Genomic DNA, 27,713 nt, shown 5'->3' with positions numbered 1-27,713 from the left:
ATTGCTTGCGTTATTGTGGCATTGCAATGCATGCCGGGGTTCAGCTAGTTAAACAATAGAAGCTGAAATCCGTAATGTCATTTTTATTTCGTACGATCTTATTATTTCGAGAAGTTCTCCTACATTTTTTCAAATATGGGATACGTTATCGATCACTGTCAAACAAGGATACAATTTTACTGAAAATGGTCCAAAGGATCAAGGGACTTATTAGTGATTTCACAAATATTAAACCGAGAGAGAAGAAATTTTAAAATCGGTGTGCTTATGATTTATTTTCTTATTTACTCTATGTATTATACGAATATTTATCATGTGCAAATATGTAGTAAAAATTATTTTATACAAAAATGTTAGGATTCCACTGCATAATTTTTGCACGAGGGCCCAAAATTTCTAGCTACGCCACTGACATACATATATGTATATATGTATGTATATACAATTATAAATCATAACTTTAAAAGTTTAATTGAATTGAAGTATATATTTTTCAAGAATAAATATGTTTATATCTATAAATAGAATTTATTGATTACATGTACATGTATAGGTACATATATGTATGTTATGCTAAGCATTTTATTGTGATATGTTTCATCGTCTAATTACATGTACAAGATACGTGACCAGTGTGGAAAATCACTATTTTATTAGTGTAATTTCTTATCAACATTTTTATAATTTTCTACGTGTGAGCAAAATTTTAAATTGTATGCGCAGTAAAATTATAAACATATTATATAATGCACATACACACATACACACATATATATTGGCATTACATTTGATGGAAATTTACCAAACAATTGCGCAGTTCATTTTATTTCTATTGAATTTGTTTGTTTTTGATAAACGTAAAATGTTATGTTTTCATTTTTAAGCCAGCTTTTTCTGTTGTGTACGTTTCGATAGCAATTATTGCGCCATTGTTTGACTTTCATAACAGTCATCTTCAACTCGAATCAAGAAGAGTTTCTTTAATTGTTTGAATGTTCGAATGCAAAGATAAACTAAGCATTATTTAATTTAACATGCTTAAGCACTCGTCATTAAATTTTCCATTTTTAGTAAACCGTAAAAAGTTTACATGTAATATATTGTATTGATACAATAAATATTATATAACATATTTTCGTATCTTCATTCTGATTTGTTTATTTAGTAACCTGTAAAAATTAATATAGAAAAAGCTATACATTTCTCAATCGAAATAATAAATACTTTAGAAAACAATAATGACATGTGGCCATATATGTATGTATGTATGTACATATGGTGATAAGCTTTATCTATTATAGGTATATATTATTCTGCAATTTTCAAATTAACTTCTAATTATGTACCTACATATGTATTTACACGTAATGGTTTTACGCCTCATAATATCGTAATCATAATTCATATTTTTTAATTAACATGAAATGAGTTTCTGATATGAAAATGATATTTAATAAGTACGAGATATCTCAGAGTAATAAAAGTTGAATTTTGTTTGCAATTTTCTCACTTTTTTTAATTTTCTCCCGTATGTATGTATGTATGGAGCAAAGAGATCCTTGACTTAATTTACTTTTCTGTGACGAGGTCGCTTAGATTTTCATTCATGGTCGCTCATCGACAGTTTCCTGTCTAAGATAACGTGCTAAAAATGATCACAATTTTTTACGACGTGTAACTATTTCAATGGCGACACACATTTGTTATCGTAGATTTCTCGTAATAGGTAATACCCTGAAAAAAAAAAAACACCTGATACATTGTACATTGACAAAGAGTTGTTGATTAGTAACAGCAGAAACAGTATGCGGTGACGCATGAAAAAAATTACGTCGTAACGATAAGCATTTCAATAACTGATACTGAGTTTCAGTGTAATAGGATAAACTGTATTTGACTCATCTCCAAAATACACGTGAACAGTGATTGTGAAAAACGTGATCAGTAATCAATAGGATCTGAGGTTTTGAATGTGGTCGGTAAGCTTTGAAATTTCTTTTAAAAGCGAATATTTTCAAGAATACCGTACACCAGAGGTGGCCACGCGGGCTCTTTTTGGGCGTAGTTCATTTTTCCAGTATTATCCTGCTGGCCCATTTTTTTTTCTATAAATGCAGTTGACAGAGGTTTTAACTATGAAATATAATATGTATTTTAGTAAAATAAATCACAATAAAATAATAAACAAGTACTATGTATTGTAATAAAATAAATCAATAACAATGTAAATATTTTCGTGCGAAATATCTATATACATATATAAAGATGAATGTCTGTGTGTGTGTCTCGAATAGGCTCCTAAACCACTGAACCGATTACGATGGAACTTTCAGGATTTGTTGTATGCTAGTCCGGGAAGATTACTGTGAAAAAAAAACGGGGAAAACCTCTTTATAATAATATTCGTAATTTCGATTTTACTGACGCGAAAGTAAAGCTATCCCGCCTTCAACGCATCACACCTTGAGTGTGCCAATAATCGCGCCACGCCTACCTCGCACTCGAATGTACTGGCTATTCAGGGCTGTACCACAAACACACAGTGGATGGTCCACGTCAACAAATATATCTATACCTATATATAAAATTGAATGTCTGTGGAACGGGAACGGGAACGAGCACGCGTTATTGTGGCATTGCATACCGGGTTCAGCTAGTTGTAGGTAATTTTTTTTTCGGTTCAGTTCCGGTTTTTGGTTCTCTTGAATTCTTAGTTAATGTAAATACACCCGACAACGTGTATACCTCTCTTTATACGACTTTTCGCTATAACTTATTGACAATAAGAAGATATCGGGCCTTACCGAGTACGTATATGATTCAAGTTTAAGACTTTTTTTTAAATAATATCCTTTGAAGACTTGTTTTCCAACTTCTTTTTTCAGCATTCGTCCACCCTTATTGCTTCAAATATTAATTAGATAAATTGAGTACACACTTATATTTATTTTATAATAGTATATTAATGTTGTATCTTTGGTATTGTTTTAGGATAATCTTTCATATCGATCACAACTCAAAAGTAGTGTTTGGTAACATTATTGATGACCTGCTGACTTACTATTCTCAAATCGGATCAAAAGTTGGAGATTCGACACACTTGAAACTTCTTGTAGTGATTCAATCATACTGACTGGATAAATTATTTCTACATTGGGCTGAAAAGCCATGTATCAAAATTTTGTGAGTCACGCGTTGAGTCCACGTGACCTCAGCATAGCACGTGACACATGCATGTGTCGTCATCGCGCTAATCAGTCACATTGAAGCTTTGTCAATTAAAATTGGACTATTTGAAATTTGTATACAATTACATATATTTAATTGATTTTATTTAATGACCTTCCCCGTTGTATAAACAGTTGCTGAAAATCTGTTGTCAAAAACAGCTGTAGACGAAAAGTGTACGTAATGATGTCTTATTGATTTTACGTTTTGCACGTTTTTCAACGTCTCTCACGTTTACGAGAACGCTTTTTTAATTATGACGTAATTGAAGAGTTATGATATAAGATATATCTGATTCTATGAGATTCTGATATGATTCTGATGTGATATATAGAAAGATCGGATTCTGATATGACAAATTAATATGGTAATTGAAGGGAATAACGTTTGTGGAGAATTCTGAGTTTATGGGGAATACCTGGGCGGTTCGGACTAGTGCATGTCTGAGCACCCGGCTACCTGCCTTTAAAATGAAGATGCATACGGCGGACGGACACTCTCAAGCGAGTCGTAGAATAAAAGCTCTGAACTGACTTTGGCCTATCATTTGTATCCCTGACCTACCCTTCCGTAACTATTATAATATTGATGGTGATATTCAGACAGCCGGAAGTAGAACTTTTGTCTTGTATGAGTCTGCATACATTAGTGCTCAAACTTGTATCGAAAATGTTCTCGTAGCCATTATGTGTGCGACATTTTTGAATTTTGTATTTTATACTTCGTATATTCCTTAAATTTGTTGACATGGGTTGGTCACATCTGAATTTTTATCACATACCTTCATTGCATTTCACATGTTTTTCGTGTTAGTGGTAATTTTTAATATCTCTTATCTCTTATCCGATCGTTTTCATACTTTGCCATATTGCTCATTTTGGTCATCAATATACGGTAATGTATCGTCTGCCATTACGTTGGAGATAAAATATCGTATACAATGCGTATCAAATATCCACAATTTCGGGTACGGTGACGTCTATGACAGTGACGGCAAACTACTATAATCTATCTTCAACCTTTTCGCCGTGATATGGCCATATCAGATTTTAATTGTTTAAACGCCCATAATTCACTCTATATTTTATAAAATTTGCTCTATAGGTTCTCGTTATTTCTAATATTTAAATATTTATAGTTTTAAATCTCATATGTATATATAAATTTCAAATTTGGCGTCTAGCTTCATGTAATGTAATACACGATATATATTGATTTTTGGCCAAATATGTCAGATCTGACATTTCACTGCTAAAAGTATATCTCTTCAGTGAGTTTTATCTGCGAGATAAGAATTCAATAAGAAGTTATGTTGTATCTAATTGTTAATATGATTTACAATAAGCTTACATACATTTAGTTTTTACAATCAGCTTACATACATACATACATCACATACAATTTTTTTTAGTTATCAGCTGATTTTTATGAGATTAAATAGAATCCGATCAGTTTTATCTTTAAGTACATGTCTTTATATATAGGTGTAAATAGTGGATAAGCAACGCACAAAATCACATTTCACACACGGAGGAAGATAATTAAAAAGCATTTTAAAAATTATATATATTATAATGATGTCCATAAAAGGTATGAACAAAATATGCATCACACTCATAATACACTCTTGCTTTATAAGGATCATTTGATATTCGTTATCGTTTGAATCAAATCTTTTGTTTCAATATAGTAAAACAACAGGTCGGCTAAACAAAAAAAGAAAAGAAGAAAATTAAGAAAAATTACTTTATCTATTTTTTTTTTGTTTTACCGTCTTATCTACCATATTATAATATCATACATACATTTGTACTCTGAAAATTAAAATAATGCAGTTTTAGTTATTTTAATTTATATATTCATGAATTAACGTGTACATTTTTTCATTTATGTATGTTAATATAACGTTGAAACGTAATGTAACATATCTTTTTATTTTTTTTAGCGATTGTAACAATTTTTGCACTTGTTGCAATATGTCATGTGATGGTGCAGGCGACTGAGACGAATTTGAGTAGACCTGAATGTATTTGCCCGAGAAATTATCTACCAATTTGTGCTGATAATCAAATTACATACGACAATAAGTGTATGTTTGAATGCTTTCAAAAATTTTTTAAAGCTACAAAAAATCTGGAGATCAACTTTGTTCGTGTTGGGCTTTGTGAATCTCAAAATATTAAAGACATTTATGAATAAGGGTACGCTATTACGTATAAACTAATAGGTAAAATAGCTCAGTGATTGGCGTATTGAATGGTGACAGTTTCGAGATTATTGCTATTGCTGTTGCTATGTATACATATGTAGGTATGATGGTCGATTGTTTACAATCAGAGTTTGATTTAATTGTTGAAACGGTTCCTCACCAAATTTGTCACCCTTGCATGTGTACAACTTTGGCAGTAGGTTTCGTCTTGGGTAAAACGGTAATGGCACCATTGTAAATATATGAAATAATAATAATGTAAATAATTTATTTTTTTTAAATTATAATAATATTGTAAATAATATAATGATTACATATATGTACATATGTAATAAAATACTTATAATATATTTATAAATACTTAAGAAAATAATTAATATACTTATAAATACTCAATAAAATAATTTATATTTTGATTTAATATTTATATTCAATTCTGATTCCCGGTTCCGATTTCAGTTTCGATTCTCAATTCCGATTTCAGTTCAGATTCCCGATCCCTATTTCAGTTCTGATTCTTAAGTTTCTGAATATTAAGGCCTGTCGCACACACGGCCACTCGCCACTGCCACCGGTGGCAGCCACAAGCTGCGGAATGCATTTCTCATAGAGTTTGTATGCGACGCGCGCAAACACAACCACTCGCCACTCGCTAGGGCGGTGGCCGGCTCTCGCAGCGAGTGGTCGCCACTCGCCACTTTTGTTCCCGCGTAAACACGGCGATGCGCCACTCGCCACTCGCCACTCGCCACTCGCCACTCAACGGTCTTCGACTCTTGTTCGACGGTTCGCGCTGTTGACAATGCGACGTCTTCGTATTGTCAACAGCGCAAAGAGTGCTTCCGAGTCGGAGTCCATATTTCAACTACACAAAAACACTACACCCTGAAGCGAAAAGTGGCCGCCACCGGTGGCTGCGCTCGGCCACCGGTGGCTGCGCTCGGCCATCGGTGGCGGCGGCGTATTTATGTAAATCATATTTACATAAATAGTACATTGTTGGCATTTTAAATCACAGTCGGTGGCGCTGGGGGCAAAGGCTTCGGGGCGTCAGCGATGCACAAAACGTAATTCGTAATCACTTCGTAATTTCTAATTCGTGCATCAATTTCTTTCCGGAACCAGTCGTTTCAATTTCTTTAACTTTATTTTTATTCATGTTTCAATTCCTTTTCGAAACCACCCTTTGAAATCAACGGGCGCAACACTAGTAGTATTATATTATTCTAATGTTAATGTACAGCATAATAGAAAAAGAGCTCAAAAACCTATTTACAATTCTTAAATAGTGTTGCGTAGGGGTGGGTGAGGATCCAAGTAAAAGGCCAACAGTCGTTTCACAGCATTTATTGATGATTAAGGAGATACACGCACTGGCAGTGCTCAGTACAGAATGACATGATATCGCCTACGTACCGCCTTATAAAGGGTAGATCTCTCAGGACGTCTAATCTGTTTACCTGTTGTATAGTCACGTATTCGGATATGTATTTCCACGACATTGGGTCTCCCCGTACCGATTCTGAGAAAGGACTGATAACGGTCATTGTTTAGCCTAAATGCACTTCGAGTCCAGATATAATCCTGGAAGTAAGTGCAAGCACTTAGTTAATCCGATAACAGATATCCGTTGGTCTAAGTGCAAGCACTTAGTTAATTCGTTAACAGATAACCCTTGAACGGTCACATAGTCTCTGGGATTCTATTCGCTTAATCCGCGGCGTACGTAACAATAGTATATACTACTTGGTATTAAACTTAAAATTGTAGATATAAAATTTCAGTTCAATACATAGAAAGGTTTCCGAGAAAAACTCAAAAAATACCACTTCCGGTTGAGGTAAAAATATTTATAAATTATCATTGAATAATATTTATTATTTCTATTACATGTAAAAAATATTCAGTCTGGTTTGATAAGCGGTGTAAGAGATAATTGATTTCAAAAACTGAAAAAAAGAGGATATCCATAATGGGTGGTACCATTTCCGGTCAACTTAAAAATTATTTTCGTTGTATCAATAAGCATTTCAGTGACCGATACTAAGTTACTAGGTTTCAATTTGATAGGATTAACGGTGTTCAAAAAATCTCCAAAATACACAGACACACGTACTAACGCACACACACACACACACACATTTTTTTTCTAAACCATGAAAATGTGATCAGTGATCGATTCCGAGTTTCGAGTATCAGTCAAAATCTCGATTTTGAGTTTTCGCATGATCACAAAACTTAATCTATTGTTACTACGTATACAGGGGTCGAAATGAACGGGAACTCGTGAAAAATCTAAAAATTTCGTAACCTTTGGTAAATTTTGAAAAAAATTACTAAATCTTTTATAATTGCCGAAAATAATATTCCAATTTTGCCAATATTCATTGACTACGTAAAAGGCAAAAAAAATACATTGTGAGTTTATGACTTACATATAATGTATGCAAGTTAAACGCCTTATATTTCAATTCCGCCAAAGGCATCTATCTGTAACCATTTAAACTATTATTATATTTTCAACAAGTTTGGTACACTGATGTTACTTGAAAATAAAAGATTCCAAACTCTATTTAATTAAAACTCTATTTAAACCAAATAAATTACTAAGGAACCAAAAATTAATTGTTCAGTCTTGCATGCGTCCCTGTGAGAAAACTTGAATTTAGCGAACGTATCAAATAAATCAGTGATGATTAATTTAAGAAATCCTGAATCGTCATACACAAAGACACTCTCTTTATAATGTTTTAAAAGCACATAGTCATATATTACCTCCCCTCATTAAATTATGATTAAGCCCTCCCTTACTTCTTATATGTGTAATATCTTATTTTTGCTTAAGAAATACTTTATTTATTTATAAAAAATAAAATTACACAGTGGCGCAAATTTTTCCTTCTGTCCCAGGTAACAAATGTGTAATCCCAGCTCTGTTATGTATATGTATAAAATGTATTATAATACATACAAAAAAAAAAATCAAAATCATGGTTTGAAAATTGTCAAGCGTTCCTATTCGTGAAAAATTCCATTTCGAGCCCTGTACGTATTTATAGATAACTAGTGTTTTTACCCGGCTTCGCTCGGTATTTGTAATATAAACCGCTTAAACATGGTCAATCTACATAATAGTAAACATTGTATTAAATTTATTTGAAATTTATTTTATTTAAATTTATTTGAAATTTATTTTATTTAAAGTTATTTGAATATTCATTTGTTTTTTTACATACCTCTTTTTACATACCTTTACGTTTCATTATTAAATTGAACGTCACGGACTCTACGAACCAAACAAACAAACAAACATACATAAAAAGTCTCTTTCGAAATTATATACATACTAGTTAATATAAACTAGTTAATATACAGAGTAAACATGGCAAATCTAATAGTAAATATTCGTTTGTTTTTTTATTAAATTTATTTGAATCGAAAAAAAAATAATATTCAACCAATTGAATTGTCGTCATATAAACTTTGTATTGTTTACGAAGTTCCCAACCAAATATACTTACATACATACATATATATGTACATACTTACATACAAAGTCTCTTTCGAAATTATATATTAGATTAGATGCTATAATCTATTATTACATCTAATTGATATTTATGTACGTACAATGTATGTATGTATATTTACATAAATATCTATAGTAAGGTCAGTCAGTAGTGATAACTTTTACAAGGTTTTTTTATAATTTAATAAAACAAAACAAAGAGGTTATTATATGTAGATCCGACCTCACAAGGTGGAAATGTACTGCAGTGAGGAAATGCACTCAGTGTCACACAGCTCAGTTCTGCGTGTAGTGCAGTCCATCTCATACAATTTCATACAAACAATATTTGGCCGCACCGTGTATGTATATATTTGTATTGGTGACCGGAAAAATGCACTCGTGATAGTTGCATTCTCAAGACATCCAAACTTTCAAAGTTGCTCAAGGAGAATTAACGCAATAGAATTCTACAAAAAAGTGTCAAGGGGTATGTTATCTGAGGGTGCTAACCTTTTTTTGTGGAATTCTATTGCACAAGTTCTTTTTGAGCGCCTTTGAAAATGAGGACTTCTCGAAACTGCGCCATTATTCAGTGCAATTTAGTGCATCTTTCCGGGAACCGTTTGTATTTACCTATATATGTATATATACATGCACAGAGTAAACGAAGTTAATCTATTATGGAACAAATTCAAATTTTTTTTGTAAGTGTAAATGTGCAGTAATATTCAAACATTATAAAATTTAATTAAATTATTTCTATTGAATATTTAGGGCCGCGAAAATATTCAATAGAAAGTACAAATATTCATTTATGAATATTTTTCCACATTAAATATTTAGGGAATGTACATATTTAAGGAAATATTTCCCAAGCTTGAATGAGGATGAAAGGAACAATTGAATAAGAACACCATTTGCCAAGTCCTTAAAATATGATCATATTACGTGGACAGCCCAAGAAGAGTTGATCGATATCAGATCAGATAATTTGCTTGAAGTGGAATTTAATGAAAAAAGTATTTCAGAATTTTGGTTAAGGCGACAGTAAGAATATCCTGATATTGGAAAAGAAGCCCTTATTCCTTTCGTGACTACGTACCTATGCGGAACAGTATTTTCGTCATTACTTACATATATTAAAAAATAAGCAAAGGTCATGTCTTTCCACGGAGACTTTGGAAGATGCTTTGCGAGTTAGCATTTCTGACATTGAACCCGATATTGATTTGTTATGTAAAAACATGCGACCTTATCTATCGCATTAAATTGTATCATGTGTGTATAGTTTTTATTTTAAAAAAATGTTTTTCAGCAAGTTCCTATAATTTTGTGCTGAATATAAATATGTGTATTATAATTGTAATAATTACTGCCAAATAAACCTTTTAAATAGAAAAAAAAATTTTTTGGGGGCCGGGAATTAATTCTTTCAGATTTAAGGGGTCGTGACATGAAAGTATGTAATTGGGAAGCACTGAACTAGAGTCTCCAATTTTATTGAAGTAAGTCCACTAATAAATTGAAATTCAAGAATTTATTTATAAAAGTTATGATTTTAAATTACATTATAAATAATATGGTTGCACATATTTTGATGTTTTGTGGACAAAACCGATTATTTCCTCCGTCTCATACTTTTTTTTATTATCATTTTTTGCATTGATTTATTTGTGTAAGAAATTCATACACATACACTATGAATTTACTTAATTTTTATTTATACCAATTTCATTACCAATAATTCAATACATTTTTAATTCCTTTAATTTTTTATATTCTGCAAATCACCATTATTTTTATTACAAACAATTTTAAACTTTGGCGATTTTACTAAAAACGTTAAAGTTGGAATCGGAGTCAGAGTCAAATCATAAAATAATGTCAGAATCGAAGTCGGTAAATTTTAATCTGACTCCACAGCAATAGTAAATGCTTTTATACGAATAATGAGAGAACGAATCCCATCGTCAGGTTGGCCGAGTGGTCTAAGGCGCCAGATTTAAGCTCTGGTTCCCGAAGGGGAGCGTGGGTTCGAACCCCACACCTGACAAACGAGGTTTCGACTCTTTTTTTGTTTTATTTCTGTATTTCAATAATAAAAAATATATTTTAATTGATATTGATCACTTCGATGCTGTTTTATCAGTATTTCACGTAAATATGTATGTGGATTTCGATATTTCAATATATTTTGTAGACCATAAATCCGAACCACATTGATAATATGTATGTATTTTGATGTACGTATTTGTAATGTAAAATAATTATTTATTTTATGGACATCCACAATTTATGAATAGTTTTATTGTAATTTAAATGAATGCATATTATGTGCACACTCGGTGTAAAATTGGCTAATTTCTAATTTTGTAACTTTTATTTCTTCATTTTTTATAATATTTTTTTTTTTTATAAAAACTGTATTATGAAAAAATATATATTTCAAATTTATATGAGCGTAAACAATAAAAAACATATATAATTAATACATATATAATTTTTATTGATATTTGTATCATATTTCATGATTATATAAAGGATTTACTTACAATTTCATATTAACCAATATTTAAAATAATAAAAATTTTCACTTCTTCGTTAATACGTAATTCGAAAATTTTCTTAAATCCATTACAAAAATATAATTTTATATTATAAATGTATATTACGGCTTATATTGATTATTAAAATTAAATTTAAATGAATAGAAATCAATAATTTAAAAATTATCTTTGCAATGACAGCTGTCAAAACTGATTCAGTTCATGGTCGAAAGAAAATTCTGTCAACTATTTTATACATATGTTGACCGTTGACCATTTTTGACATTTATTTTCTGAATACAGCTGATTGAGGTATATTTTCTCTAGAATATTTGTATTTTATTAGCTAATCATAAAAATATCTTTTACATAATCAGTCAAATGCATGTTCATTGCATTTAAGATAATTGCATTAGATGTATTATTTTTTGCAATGAAAATCTAATCATTTTACTTATTTCTGTATCTGTTCAACGTTTAGATGCTCCTGAGTCAAATTTCCCGTAAATTGTGTGAAAGTTCAGCTAACACCATGAATTATTTGGGCGCCGAGTCCTTAACTTCAACGGCAACAAGAGACCGGCTAATGAAGAAACTTCAAGAATTACCCTCTTTTAATTTTCATAAAAATCTTTCTGATCGAAAGGCAGCAGTTTTATTACCATTCTGTATTCATGGTGATGGAAAAGTATCTATACTTTATACTCTTCGGTCGTCCACTCTGTCTTCTCATGCAGGACACGTTGCTTTTCCCGGAGGTAAAGCGGATCCCACTGATCTCTCTCTCACCGATACGGCATTAAGAGAAACGGAAGAAGAATTAGGAATACCAAGAGAATCCATTGAAGTTTGGGGTGAACCATCCCTCGTTATACCCAGTAAAGATTTTGAATTGTCCGTCACACCCGTAATAGGTGTAATTCGGGACTACGATAACCTAGTTTTGAAGCCTAGTGACTCCGAAGTTGAAGACGTATTTACGGTGTCTATGGAGAATCTTTGTGATCGCCAGTACTTTGGATTTAACAGTTTCAAAAGCGGTTACACAATTCCTGTATTCATGGGTGGAAAACATAAAATTTGGGGATTGACAGCCATGATCACACATGTTGTTCTTTCATGCATGTTACCTCAACATGTGTATCCAATGCAATTTCAGTACATTGCCTTCCCAACTAAATCAAAGATTTGATTTTTATAGTATTTTCTAGGTATGAAAATTTATGTAGCTTTAAATTAAAAAAACCTTGTTAAAATGATCCAATTCATCTTTGATCAACTTATTTATAGAATTGAATAATAGGTGACAGTATATTGTTCTTACTTCAACTTTTGTAGTTGTAGCAATGAAAGTATTTCTCATGCTATTGGATATTTTTTTAGGACTAGATTCAATCAGGTAAAGATGAAAGGGTATATGGCAAATATTAATATATAATATTAAGCTTATCATTTAAAAAAATTCAGACAATTGGGAGATATATATATATATATATATATATATATATATATATATATATATATATATATATATATATATATATATATATATGTAAGTGTATATGTTTTATAAATTTGAGTTAATTACGAGAAAAAATATTACTTAATTGTATTTATTTTAAATGGGGAGGGGCAGGGATTTCTATCGGTTAATTATTTTCCTTTTCCCGGCCGTCCACTAAAAAACTGTAGAATTATTAATAATTCACCAAATAGCCTGTTGCGCTTTGATATTACATATTATTATTATTAAACCAATAATTCAAAAACGGGTTAGTTCCCAATATGATATTAAATATCGCACTAATATAAATTATATATAAAATGTACAAATAAATTTTATTTATTAAAATGTATATTATTGTTAATTGTTATTATGAGGGTTATTTTTTTTAAGTACCAATTGTTTGCATATACTGACGTAAGATGACGCTTGAAATGTAACTTATCTGAATATGTTTTTGTAAAGTCATCAGTTTATTCAGAACTATTAAGTGCTTCAGAAGATATTTCAGTAGCATTACATTCACCATGTCAATCGTTAATCCTTATTGATTAACTACCCTAAAAACATCAGAGCGTTTACAAAACAACATAAACAAATTTTAAATGACGTTACTGGACTATCTTCAATACCGTCCATTTGATTTCCATCTTTTCCTGAAATTAAGGGAAGTTTTGGGTGTAAAATCCATGGAGACTTATCGAGGTCCACCAGACTGTTTAAAAGAGCTGATGGTAGAACTCTTCAAATTCATTTCATTTTGTAAAAACGCTTGATGTCAATGGGTATTATTTTGAATAATAGTTAAATATACATCTATTTGTTTGATGATAGGGATTGTGAGATGGTAAATTGTCATCAACTTATGACTAATTGATTCTAACTAAAAGAAGGACCTCATATGTTAACCTTATTTATATTTACACTTTTGTATTGAAATAAAACACTTTATTTTTTTATTGAAAGTATTTTTAATAAAATTACGTAATAACTATAAAACTATTCATACACTTACATATTTGACTTGATTATTTATGATTGGCTCATTGTATATTTATATGTATGAAAATACAAGAAATTTATTGTTTTAATATAAAATTCGAAATTGCAGTCTGCTCGAAAAATATTAATTAAGATTAAATTTTTTCCTTTTTTTTTTTTGGAAAATTTTATTTGGTTGTAAAACAATACAACAAAATGTATTTTTTTCAAACAAAGAATAAAGATCAGAAGTTAAATTAAAATATAACTTTAGAGGAAATTAATTTATGGTAACATTAGGTACGCTTATAATTTATAAATTTCATACAAAATGATTTGGCAGTAATATATATGTATAATTTTTGTAAAAATCACTGCAATAAAAAGGCACATACAGCAGAATTGGCCACAAAGAAAATCACTGAGAATGCAGCCTAAGATAATATTGAAATTTAAATTGTAGATATTTATAGATGTAACAAAATGCATTTACATCAGAATATATATTATATAATGGCAAAGTTTATGTTTTGCTTTGGTGACCAACCCTGAAGACCATCCACATGTTTCAGTATAAGTCTTGCATTTAAGTCTATAATTTTAAAGAACAGCATTGAAGCAAAGGTAAGGCATTCATATATTGTAAAATACAATAGAAGTTTATAATTTTGTTGTAGAAAAAGCACATTTGAAATTCACAAAAGCTATTTAGCAAACATTAACATACATATACTTTATAATCATGTATTAATTTTTCATAAGCATTACATGCATCCTTTAACTTCACATAAAACTTTGATATGTGGTTGTTGTTATGAAGCAATAGACGTTTTTAATTTAAGTAAACAGTAATCTGAAGATTACAATATGGACGCAATAAAAATTGATCTTTGATCATAATAGCACTTTATAGATGAAAATAAACAGAAAATTTATGAAAAATTCCAATTAAATTTTGTAACTAAAAATAGTACAGAAGTTGGTCCATACAAAATAAATATATATATATATGTATATATATTTTAATAATAATACAATGGAAAACAATTATCATTTTAAAACCTACGCAAGAAGACTAAGTATCAGCTGCATTATTCTTTTGAAATAAATAAAGCAGCATGCATTATAATTATGCATATTTAGAATATATTATTGCATTTGCGAAGGCGTTTTGAATACTTTGCTACGGTTAAGCGACAATGATGTTAAAACGTCTTATGGAAAATAAGATCACCTTTAGTTACAAAAATAATATTATTTTAAATCATACGTATAGAACAAGATCTAATACATATACAAATGCATTATAAATTGTTTTGTTTCTTGATGGTCGACTCAATATATTCTGCGAAACGATGAATATTTAATTTCACATGGCGGGTGACGTTTATCTAGTCATCACCCTGAGCCATGTTGATGGGAATCGACGTTGTGAATGTTGGCATTTCCAATTCTTCATGCTTCTTCATTTTGAGCATCTGCAAATGAAACAAGTCATCAACGTTAGACCGTATTGTTCGTTAGTGTATTTCCACAAACTGGCTAGAATATGTATGAGTATACTACCTGTTGAAGTTTATAATGATTGATTATATCTTGATCAGCTGGACACGATTGTGTGAAGGCGTCCAATTGATACATATGATGCATATAACGCCATAAAGCACGTAGTGTTGGCTGGAAAATAAAACAAAGTACATTATATATAAGTATTACATACATATAATCTGGGTGTATACATTCATACTACTTACAGGTATTTCAAAGTCGACAAAGTATTTAGCAGCAACACGGATATGTTGAAGTCGAGGCATCAATTCACAGTCGAAGCAGCACATAGTGTCACCGGTTAAGAAACGTGTGGTTCGTCGTGTTAATAAACCATCTATTCGCGTCAAGTGAGATAAAAGGTTTGCCGACTTCTGCTCGTCCTTTCTCACTAATACTAACTTCAGCTTTGAATAAAGATTTTCGATTAATGTGGCGACTTCCTTGTCCTGAAATTGAAAGGATGTGATGTAATACAATTAAAAATAAAATATATAAATCTTTCTATTGTCATTTATATAATAGTACCTGAACAAATAGGTTATGTCCACCGGGAACATTTTTCATGATGTGCCTTTCGATCTTTTCATTCTCGAGGACCGATATTCCATTGTCGATGAGGATTGGAGGATGTGTTGCTTCGAAATTCGTACGGAAGTCTGGAGGAGGTTTTTGCATGTCTACTGTTGTTACCTGAAACATTATAAACATACAAAGTTTAGTTATTTGATCTTTCATTGAGAATTCGACACTTTTTTGAACTTAATCGTTGAGAATGTATGATTCAGACACATTTTGCCATTTATATTATATATGTATATGTATTGCATATTAAAGAGAGCACCCACCTTTAGACTGATAGTTTTTAGCTCAGCTAAAAGGTACAGGTCCATAAAGTACTCCTGACAAAAGAGACATGCTCCTTTTCTTCTTCCATCAATAGTTGATGCCTGTAAATAGAAAAATATTTGAATTAGAAACAATCGACATATACACTGTCTACTGGAAACTTGATGTAAAGCATATAAATTTTTGCCCCCTTTACATATAAATTAAGAATTTTGTAATTTGGAAAACATTAATATATGTTATAGACTAAAAAAAACAGAATTATTCAGCATAGAAAGGAAACCTATTCGATTACGTTTTCAACTGTCCTACTTTTTTATTATTTTCATTACAGTGTAATGGACAATAGCAGCATTCATATTATAGTACGGACAAAGCTGGTCGGTTGAACCAGCACGAGACGTTTACTTCGCCTCGGGGAGAGTTGTGTGATTCATCTTACGAATTCGGAACCAGTTTCAATATCTCTGAAGATCTTCAAAATAAGAACAACGACCAGAAACCCCTCCACATCTGGCATGACAGCACCCAGTACCGTTCAAAGTCTGGGCTTTTCACTTACGATTTCAACGACTAAAACACAATGTGTAATATATACATATAATATATAGTATTGGCGAATTTAGGCCAAGATATTGCCAGACGACCGAGCGTACAGTTTCCAAAGGTTACGTGACGCACGAGAAGCAAAAGCTGGTTTTTGAGCTTGTCTCCACTTCACTGAATCGAAATGACATCACACTTTTCAAAGCGTACTCGTGTCTGTGCACCATCGGTTTGTTTTAACGTATGTTTGTATTGAAAAGAGGTAATAAGTGGCGGATTCTAGTATTATCGCGGTTACACTGTCGTCATATATTGTAATCGGTGATGCAAGTACTGTGGTTTTTATTTAGCAATATTTTAATACTGAAACACAAACACCCAAAATGAATTTAATTACACAAATAATATACACGCTCAAATTAAAAAATATAATATGTTAGTAAACTCAAAAGTGTGATACACTCAAAAGTGCGGCACAGAACTTGTGGGTGGACTTCAATTGTGAGCGGCGTATCTTTGTCATTTTTTTTTTATAATTGTTTATCCTACATTTCTTTAAATATGGTAATCACCAGTGGCGGCTCGTGAGAATTCACAATAGCGGGTCTGCTGAGATGAATCGGGCTGTAGTAGTTCGTTGACCATACTGGTGATCGAATACAAACAAAAATAGCATGCATATTTTTATATACATACATATACCAGGAAGGCATAACAGGTAAACCCCAATGCGCCTTCCTGGCCAATTACAAACATTGCAGCATTTTTTTATTACATAAATCGCCAAAATTCGAGACGATAAACTTGAAATGTACATAAATCGTATTCAAATAAAGGTGACATAGAAGGTACGATGGTTTTTGCCGATTTGATGGGGGAACCGTGGTGACATAGTGGGTTGGATGGGTTTTGCTAATTTGATAGAGGAACCGCTTCAACAATGAAATCAGATAAATTAGCAAACTCTGATAGGAAACGATCGACTTGGAGTCAAAAATATATAATAGTCTGACCAGCAGCATTAAAGATTATACTCATAATAAATTACTTTTTTCCATCGAGGTCAGCTCATGGGATGGAACCCGGCAACCTTTAGTGCTTAGCATAAACGCAACCACCGAACCATGCTGCTGGCTGTACTATACTGGGGGGGGCTGAAGCCCCGTAGCCCACATGCACGATAAAAACAGCACGTATATGTATTATACTGATTAGAGTTCAAACTGAACTGACAAGCCATCACTGATAATCACCGTTATCGTACACTGTCAAACATACGTTAATACAAGGATAAAATATCACCGAAAAAACCTCAAAGGGCGAGGTTTGCGAAGAGACGCAACGATACAGATTTGACGTACTTAAGTAGGTTGAGCGTTTTTACCATGTAAAAAACTCGTATTGAGATCCAACTTAGCAGTTAGTAAGTTTTCAACCAGCATTATACCATTGAAGTTCTCTAGATTTTCGTGTAAACCTTTGAGCTAGCTAGAAGTGTGCTGTAAATCAGTGATCTTTTAGAAATTTGATATTTAAAGTCTTAGAATATATGTACATACATATATAGTACGAGCTCAAATCAGCACGAGGGGTATTACTGCATAGGTCGCGCTTGTAAAACTACGTAGTTGCGAAGCAGTTTATCTTAATGAGATTTTGACTTTGCAAGTGGAAGAGTTAATTTAAGATATTGCTACCAGTGTTATCATCTCCCATTGAGTGTATCCCAACCACCCACACACCTAGAAATTAGACAGAACGAGAAAGTGTTTGAGCGTCACAACAGCGAAGAGGAAGCGTCGCGTGGGAAATTAGCATGAAACCAACAAAAACAATGGTGCCAGCAGAAGAACGAACGACCCTTTTACATAACGAGACGTTTCTTTGGCGAAAAGCCGCGGGAAATGTACGAAGACTTGGATTACGTGAGGTGAGAAACAGCCGAGAGGAGAATGTGACCTTGGTAGACGTCGCTAATAAACAATGACCCGTTGAATGCATCTCAAAACAATAAAATGCAATGTAAAAAAATGGCGACTCAGAGGTCTCAACCTCGAAACTGATTCGTTGAACATTCGAGGGATAAATAACGAAAACAAAAAACATACTTACATATTACCATAGTGAACTTTCTCTATATATGCATATCAACTGAACGTGAACGCCGAGTATCTCAATTTGTTCTTTATTCAAGCGAATCGTGCAAATTGCAAGCTAATTACAGCTGTAATCATACTGGCCTGTGTGCGGTTTTATAGAAACGTTTTCAGGATGTGACACAATCTAGTGTTGCTAACGATTTGTGAATTTATTCGCCGGTCATAGTTTTGACCAAATCCGAGCGTTCACTTTCGTTCGTGCAATAGTAATAAAAACTACAAACATACGCGACCGCGTTTCGAAGTCGAGCAAATAATTGTACCGTTTCGAAGCACGTGTGAATAAAATCAATTGTGAAAGAAAAACAGACATTGAAATAAGATTGGATAGCATTTGATAACCTTGCAATCTGTGTGATGACCACAAACCCAACCGAGGAAGGAATGTGACCCAGACCATAAACCAGCCGGTGCCATATGCGTCAGGTTAGTAGATAATTGGATGCAAGGAGTAAGCATAAATGATAAATAACTAGTTGCCCGTTGAAAAAAAAAGGAGAAAAAACTAAAAAACCAATAGAAAATCACAAGAAACACTCGTGTGGGAAATATGTAGTCCTTTCTAGAATTGAATAGAAAATTCTGTCTAAGATGCAAAAATAGCCCCAAAATAAATATCAATACTCTTTATATATATATATGTATATTTTACTTCAACGGGTGGCTTTGGAAAGGAATTGATACATGAACCACAACTGAGGCTATTGTCGCTAGTGTTTTCAGCATGCACAGTCAATTTATATTGTCCGGAACTCCCCACCTTTTATTACATCCCCGCACGCTCGTCCGGACGTCCGCATACAAATGAACATGGGTATGTGTTCATGTTGGTGTTCACGACGCGATCTCCTACATTCTTATGAACTTATGATTATTTTTCTTATAAGTCTTTCTGTTTTTATCAAACAATCTTACAGATTGTTTGATAAAAACAGATTCTTAAATAAGTTATAAATTCTTGCGTGAGCAGGATACAAAGGTGACGTCATACCCTTAACCAGCGGCGTGGACTAGTGGTTAGCTTAGGTCACGGGTTCGAATCCCATTTAGAGTCCCACTGCTGGCCAGACTTTGGTTTGTGACTCAAGGTCGATTGTTTCTTATCAGAGTTTGCCAATTTTTCTAATTTTCATTGAAAAGGTTCATGTAAAATTGGTATCTCCTTTCCTATCTCTGTTGCTAATCTCAAGTTAATCAGCGTCTTGAGGTTCGCCAATTTGATTATAAAATGTTTTTGATATAAAATTCTCCATTGATGTCACTATGAAAAAATAAAAATAAATATCGAGTCCCCTTTGTCTGTTCACGCACACGAAAGTAAGGCTGTGTGATAAAAAATAGATAGATTTCTACGGCATGCCACTGATGCATATGTTCATGTATTACTTCCATTTTTATTTTATATTGGGTTTTTATCATAGTTTCATAAAAATTAGGAAATTGGGTTATTTTTGTTAGTACAAACTTGAATGGTATCCAATAGGTAGTAGTGGAAAATACTTCAAGTAAGATAAAATAGATGAGAAAGCTTCATTGTGTATAATGAATATATATCGTATTTCAAAATCACGAAGTGGTATTTATATCACAATTCGTACTATTCGTATCTTGTTCCCTTAACCCCCTTATACCCAGGGACCTTTTGAATATCATATTTCGTTGATTTGTATCAGTGTTGTCATATAGCGTACGAGTGTGATGTCACCGCCTAGTCACGGCGCTCCAGGTATGCCATGTTTATTTACGTTGTTTTGTTATGAAAAAGTTAATTACATAACGTGCTGTATTTTCCACGTGTTTTCCAATTCAAATGAATTTATTGTATTTAAAATCTATTAAATATAATTCTTAAAATACGCCTTCGTGATGTGAAAACAGTGTTTGTAGTTGTTGATCGATGAATGATATTACCAGTTTAAAAAAGGATAGATGTGTAGTTATGAAAATTATAATTTTATATAAATTTTGAGTTGTAAAAATCTTACACACATGTACAATTCATCATAATCAATTTTGGCGCAATAAAATTGCACAATTGCATGTAACGACCGTGCGATCAACGACTGCCCCATACGTAAACAATGCAAACGCTGACACGATGAAAAAAAAGCAACAAAAACTGTATTCTCATTAAAAATTTATAAGGTAATAACTGAGAGTTGTGCAGCAGTTTTGTACCGTTCAGTGTTAAAGCGATCGTAAAAAGGTTGTGAATGTATGCATGCTGCGGGCAGATGCGGCCGGTGACTCATGAAAAAACCTCAACGGTGACGGCTGATAAACGAGGATATTTGCACACCGGTGCAAATAAAACTTTAATATACATACATAAATGAACAAGGAAGATATAATATTTAAGACTTAGTACATCCATTTACATATATCAGAGACTCTAAACTTATTTGGCCCACCGCACCCTTTTTAGTAAAATACTCAGCACCCTCTTGGAAATCTACCATATTTAAATGATCAAACATATATATGTATGTATAATATGGGTCTACCTCACGGGCCGGAATGTGGAATTACCGAAAACGCAAATATCGGTAGGCAAAGATCAAAAATCGAAAGATCTTAAGTCGAAAGATCAAAAAAAAGGGTGCATGGTAAACGGTACATACTCACTTAATTTGCGCGAGCAGGATACAACAGGAACAAGAGGAACAGGCTTTTCCTCCCGTATTCTGCGCGCGCACATTAATACGAGACCGGAGAAAGGCATAGCAATTTACAGATTTTAAAAAGATACTACTGGAAACTTCAATCTGATGTCGATATATAAATATACAAATACAGTACATATGTAGCGATATATTAAATCGATCGATAGGATGACACGTCTCCATACATCTAAAATCCAATTGATATGACAGAAGGCGAATCGCAAAGACCGATTGATTACGTGCAGATATGTCGAATAATACAACTTATATATTATTAACGGTCACAGGTAAGTGTACGGTTGAAATTTTCATATTGACAGTGGATTGCATGTTGGCGGCTTGCAATCCGCAATGTCACGGTTGGCTTAGGAGTGTGCTAGAAATTGTCTGCATATAACCTTGTCATCGTGTCGGTGAAAGCACTTGCAGAGGTCGCGAGGTGCTAGAAATCATAGTTGTGCTAAAAAGTCGCAACATCTCATCTTACCAACGCCTCTCCGTTTTACCAACGCTTCTTAATTGCCGACAATCGACGATTAGAGCATAGCATACTGAGTACATACATAAATACTAGAAAGTGGGTAGAGATCAGGGCATTTTATTTAAAAATTAATAATACATTTATGTTTCAGCATTGTCATCTACTAATTGAGATGTCCAAGTGAGAGTATTAAGTAACGAACAGAGAGACATGGACGCGTGAAGGAACTCAAACTGTTATGAGTAGTCACCGGAGCCTGAGGGGGCCGTGTATTGTTCAAAGTTTTGCCGAACCTTTTTTACAAAGGATTTACAACAATGGAATAATAGATAGCACTGTGACTATCCTACCTCTAGTTATGAGCCGTAGGGGATCAACCGAGTGTGCAGTTAAGGACACTATCCAAGTCGGTCAAAGCGAACGTGTATATGTAAATATGGAACTGATGCCTTACCAGTATCCATCACTGTCATCTCTCTATCAACACCATCATAAAATATCACGAAAATGATGAAGAAACGCACTTTGGTCCCTACTGCCTTGAATAATTTATATAATTGCTAACAAGATTTATACATATAATATATTGCTATATCCATATCTGCCATCATCTGTCACGATTTGCATGTACATATATCTTATCTGAATCTTATGTTGAGTAACTTCATTTCATAGCAAGCTGTTACATATGTATGTTATAATAAGAGATCGGCGCTCAGCGTGCAAAATGGCTTCACTATTGTCAATTTATATTGTTAACCTTTTTTTTTGCTCTCAAGCTTTGTAGGTTGATATTAGGAAAATTTTATTTCATCCGAGAGTACCCGATGGGTATATATATGTATATTTAGCGGTTTTGGTCCGTGATTGATTAGGAGCTGGCAGGCCGACGGATCAAGAACAATAAACTACCTCTACCACTACTGTGTCCTTCACTCCGATCTCAGAAACCCCTCTACCCGTCCACGCTACAATAGTGTAAAAACTATGCTTGAGATTGAGTATAGGATGTATGTATGTACTTTAAACGTAAGTAGTAGTAAAACTTGATAAAAATTCAAATAAGGTTATACATTCCAATTGAAGAAGTGATCATCCAATTGCTGAAAGATGGCACAATTGGCCGATATTATGATAGAAAAAAACTTCAATGGCATGTTCATTGTGAAATGGGTATAATTGCAACAGTTCATCATTTAGCGGATCGACAATTTATACTAAAGCAGTTAGTTCTTCATACAGTGAATTTCACGTGGTGTTCCAAAAAAAAACAACACACAAAAGAGCGTATTTGTTGAAAATCGACACACATTTCGTATCTGCATTCAGACGAGACGATAATAGAACCGCCAATGATTCGGAACGTTCAAATTTTGTTAAAGAGAAACGTAACCAAAATCCAGCTCGACTCATGTAGGTCAAAAACACTAAAGTACATTGACTGAATGAATCGTTGTAAGCCGACGGTGAATCAAAACGTACATATTTACCCATCATGGCGAAGGTTCAAAGTGTGCATTTTGGCAAAGGAAATTCATTGGCTAGATTTTCGAACATGTGGGAGGTAAAGACCATATTAGCGAGAGCAAACGTGTGACAAAAATAGATAAATGATGAAATAACGTAACGTAATGTGCGAATCCGTTAGATTTGATAAAGTATAGAGTGCTCTAATTTATTTTATTTATTTATTTATATATATTTTAGCTATCAAGCTAATTTAATCTAATTTAATCTAATTTACGAGAAATTTAATTTAATCCAATTTAATCTAATTTAATCTAATTTAAAAATATATTTTTACAAGCTAATTTAATTTACGTCACACGTAGTGACATTAGAGTCTAAGCTTTGTGGTGATTTTTGATAAGGATAATCAAACGTGAATGTCAGACGAATGCACATATGTACATATGTATCAATGGCGTGCCGTTATTGGATTAAGAGAGACTGGGTCAGTCCCCTAAAATTTAATGAAGACTGTAGGAATTTTAGCTCAATCTTTTGCTTTGAAAGCCAACTAATAATATGCTTGTAAAAATAATTACAATTCAATTACAATAAATACAAATCGTTGTTAATTCAAAAATTAAAAATATATATTTTTTATCAACCGAGTTCCGTTTAAAAGTCACGGCACGCCACTGGTATGCATATGACAAAGATAATCAGATGAAAAATAGCTTTTTTACAAGCTTTTTATTAGCTTCACTGTTATTTAAAAATATGAATATACTTGGCTCGTTATTATGCTATTGAATAGCAAGCATTATAAAATGAACAGTATTTGAACAGTTAGAGACGTTCGCGAGAGATCGTGATAGTTCTGCAGGTCCTTCGAAACAATAAAGCATGAAAATGCCAACATACGAAGATTTGGATGCAAATATGCTCATATGGTTTAATCAAAAACGAGCAGAAGGAATACCAAAAAGCGGTCAAATGTGTATGGAAACAGTCAAGTTTTTCCATGAGAAATTAGGATTAGAAGACAACTTCAATGCTTCGTCTGGCTGGTTGACTATATTCAAGCAATGACATGGGATTCGATAACTCATGATTCAGGAAGAATGCCCCAGTTCCTGTGTTGAAGCTGCTGATGAATTTTGTATCGAATTTTAAGAATATTTGCAACCCTATCAAATCTATAATGCAGAATGCAGAGGCCCATGGCCCAAGGTGTTATATCATTAATGAAACGTTTTTATACTCGTTTACATTTTTTTATATTTTGGCAACACTAGTACTAACTACTGACGATAACATATCTGCTTAACTACATATGAGCGTTTTTCTTAATGAATAATGAGTATTAAAATTATGAAACAAAAATTTGTGTTCTAAATATGATATTATATTCGAAACCAACTCAAAATTTGATTATTCGGATTAACCGTGTTTTTCACTTACCGTGCCCTTCCTCCCCAGCATTGGTCCGGATAATCGAGAGTGTACTGTATGTATGTATTTACATACATATTCGGTAAAAATTTTAACCAGCCTACGTTGAAATTTACGGTAACATACCAAAGCCTTTTTGGAATTTGAAGTGGAACGATGAAAATGGTTCGATTAGAATGCTAACAACCGCATTATAAGAATATGCCCTTGGGGCATTAATTGTACTATAACGGTAACGCAAGTTAACCACACAAAAAGTAACAAAAATTGAATTAGATTGTTCTGAATATGTTAAATATTATAAAAAAATAAAAGACATGAATATAATCGATAGAAAATTAGAATTGAACAAGTGCAACTACGTAAGTCGGATATAATACATTACGGGAAACAAGTTAAAAAATGAGCCCTAATACTGTATACATTACATATGTATGTACATTAAACAAATAGACTCAGAGCATACATGGTATGTAGTAATGTACGATGGACCATTGGAATTTTCTATGATACGTGGTGCATTCATATGCAAATGATTACGCACGCTGGTTGATTTTTCAGTGGTCTCTGAAGTGTTATTTATACGATGCATCTTAATGAACTATTGTTCTCTGCGATATGTCCATGTCACGACTATGTATGTACAAAGATCATACAATACGAATGACTTTGATGGCGATGAAAATTATATAAAGTAATAATGAGAAAACAAAAACCGCAATCGGTCACCGGAGCAAATTCTGCATAAATTTATATTTATTATCGATGGACTGTAACAGTTCCGTTTTTACGACATTGTTATTCGAAATCGGAAGGATGGCAAAAATTGATTAAATTTGCATTTTTGATAAATTTAACGAAGCAGTTTATCTGTAAAAAAAAAATGTATATTATGCTTCTGCGTCAAAATGCTAGCCCATGTTTGTAGATATGTATGTATGTATGTACATATATACTATACTAGCGATTTTAAACTAATGTGCTACAAATCCAAGGAATAGACAAAAATTAAATCAAGTATCCAGTAGCGGTCCAGTAGGTCTGGATCACCCATAGAATCGATCGATCGAACTACGACGTAGCTCACTGAAGGAGCTATTGTTTAACAAAAGATAGTCTTGGGTTCAAGCCCTGGCCAAATATGCTGTCGGCGAGATCTTGGTGGTCGTTAATACACAGATCGACCGTCTCTTGCTATAATTTTCAGATTTATCTAGATTAATTGTGACGGATCAGATAAATCGGTAACCTACCCCCATATTTACTCGCAAATCTGAGTTTTTAGCATCTCGAATTTGTTGATTCTTATAAATATGCTACCTACATATTCTATATAATTCTCGCGAATTTTAAAATTCGGTGAATATCAAGGTTTGTCCATAGATGTCTCTATTGTATTATATACATAATTGTCCTGTAATGTTTGAAAATTTTAGTACTTACGTACATATATACGTATGCACAAAAATAGTCTAACCATTAAGTGTCATCTTGAGGTAATTCCTGTCACCTACGTATGAAAGAAATGTATATAATAAAATAAAATATATTTAGAAAAAAAATTACTAACTACATAGTTTATGACTTTTCACAATTTTCCATGGGTCACAGTGAAAAATATATGAAATGGTCCTCATTAGACAACGGATGGTCATTAGGGCATTATGCTTTTGGCTATTGTTAGCTTCGCAGAATAACTTTTTTTTATTTTTTATTTTATTTATTTATTTACACATTAGCCAGAGTGACATTACATATTAGCATAATACAAATACTATGTATATATAAGAACATTAGCAAAACATCTGTTATAGATTTTTTTTTTTAAATCATATTCAAATAGTGGTGACGTAGTGGGTAGGATGGATTTTGCTAATTTGACGGAGGAACCGCTTCAACAATGAAATTAGATAAAATGGTAGGAAACGATCGACTTGGAGTCACACATATCCAAGTCTGACCAGCAGCATTAAAGATTATACTCAGAATAAATTATTTTCAATCGCGGTCAGCTCACGGGATCGAACCCGGCAACCACCGAGCCATGCTACTGGCTATTCAGCACTGTTAGAACTTGTATTGCTATTTGCCATTGCCCTAATGAGTACCCGTCCTTTAGTCCCCACATTACTTTTAATCTGATTCTAAGCATCCTAGGCTGAAAACCGCCCCTAGAAAAATATCTTGTATCAATCAGTGAATTTTAAAAGCTCAATATTTGTTTTGGAATGATCATTAAAATCTTTAATAAGGTCATTCAGTATGGAATGATGAACATGAAAATAAAACCGCTACCATACATGATATTATTATAAGTATTATAATATACATATATACATACTCAGTGGGCCCAAAACATCATATAATTTTTAAAATATTTTTATTCTATTTAAGCATTTGAACTAAATTAGTAGAATTATAAATAAAAATTGATTTATACCTGTTTTATGTATACTTATCTATTTTTACTAGCTTCTTCTTACATTTTCTAGTCAGAAGAAATTTGTTCTTCCGTTAATTAGGTGTAACAACAAATTGTGTGCTGCAGTAATGTTAATGCAATGTTAAAATTTATATTTTGTCCTTA

At 32.6% G+C, this 27,713-nt stretch overlaps 2 protein-coding genes and 1 non-coding gene across 3 annotated transcripts in view; 2 read left to right on the top strand and 1 right to left on the bottom strand.

The window, feature by feature from the left end:
* The first annotated feature begins 10,917 nt into the window (after positions 1 to 10,917).
* Positions 10,918 to 11,001, top strand: TRNAL-UAA (transfer RNA leucine (anticodon UAA)). The gene has a single exon. It is a non-coding gene; the product is annotated as a tRNA-Leu (tRNA).
* A 992-nt stretch (positions 11,002 to 11,993) lies between these two features.
* Positions 11,994 to 12,686, top strand: LOC143917297 (mitochondrial coenzyme A diphosphatase NUDT8). The gene has a single exon (XM_077438781.1). The coding sequence runs from the start codon at positions 12,027 to 12,029 to the stop codon at positions 12,684 to 12,686; it is 660 nt and encodes a 219-aa protein (XP_077294907.1). The 5' UTR covers positions 11,994 to 12,026.
* Positions 12,687 to 13,959: 1,273 nt separating this feature from the next.
* Clic (chloride intracellular channel protein 5) overlaps positions 13,960 to 27,713 on the bottom strand; it is a 42,250-nt gene continuing 28,496 nt past the window's right edge. Inside the window, exons 2-6 of the mRNA XM_077438256.1 lie at positions 16,376 to 16,477; positions 16,056 to 16,220; positions 15,734 to 15,976; positions 15,546 to 15,656; positions 13,960 to 15,457 (exon numbers count right to left, since the gene is read on the bottom strand). Coding sequence (XP_077294382.1) covers positions 15,371 to 15,457; positions 15,546 to 15,656; positions 15,734 to 15,976; positions 16,056 to 16,220; positions 16,376 to 16,477 — 708 coding nt within the window. The 3' untranslated portion in view covers positions 13,960 to 15,370. The remainder of the gene's footprint in view (positions 15,458 to 15,545; positions 15,657 to 15,733; positions 15,977 to 16,055; positions 16,221 to 16,375; positions 16,478 to 27,713) is intronic.

Source organism: Arctopsyche grandis, chromosome 9 (assembly GCF_051622035.1).
Source record: "Arctopsyche grandis isolate Sample6627 chromosome 9, ASM5162203v2, whole genome shotgun sequence".
Lineage (NCBI taxonomy): Eukaryota > Metazoa > Arthropoda > Insecta > Trichoptera > Hydropsychidae > Arctopsyche > Arctopsyche grandis.
Note: the sequence above shows the minus strand (reverse complement) of the source record. Positions and strands in the feature narration are given on the sequence as shown.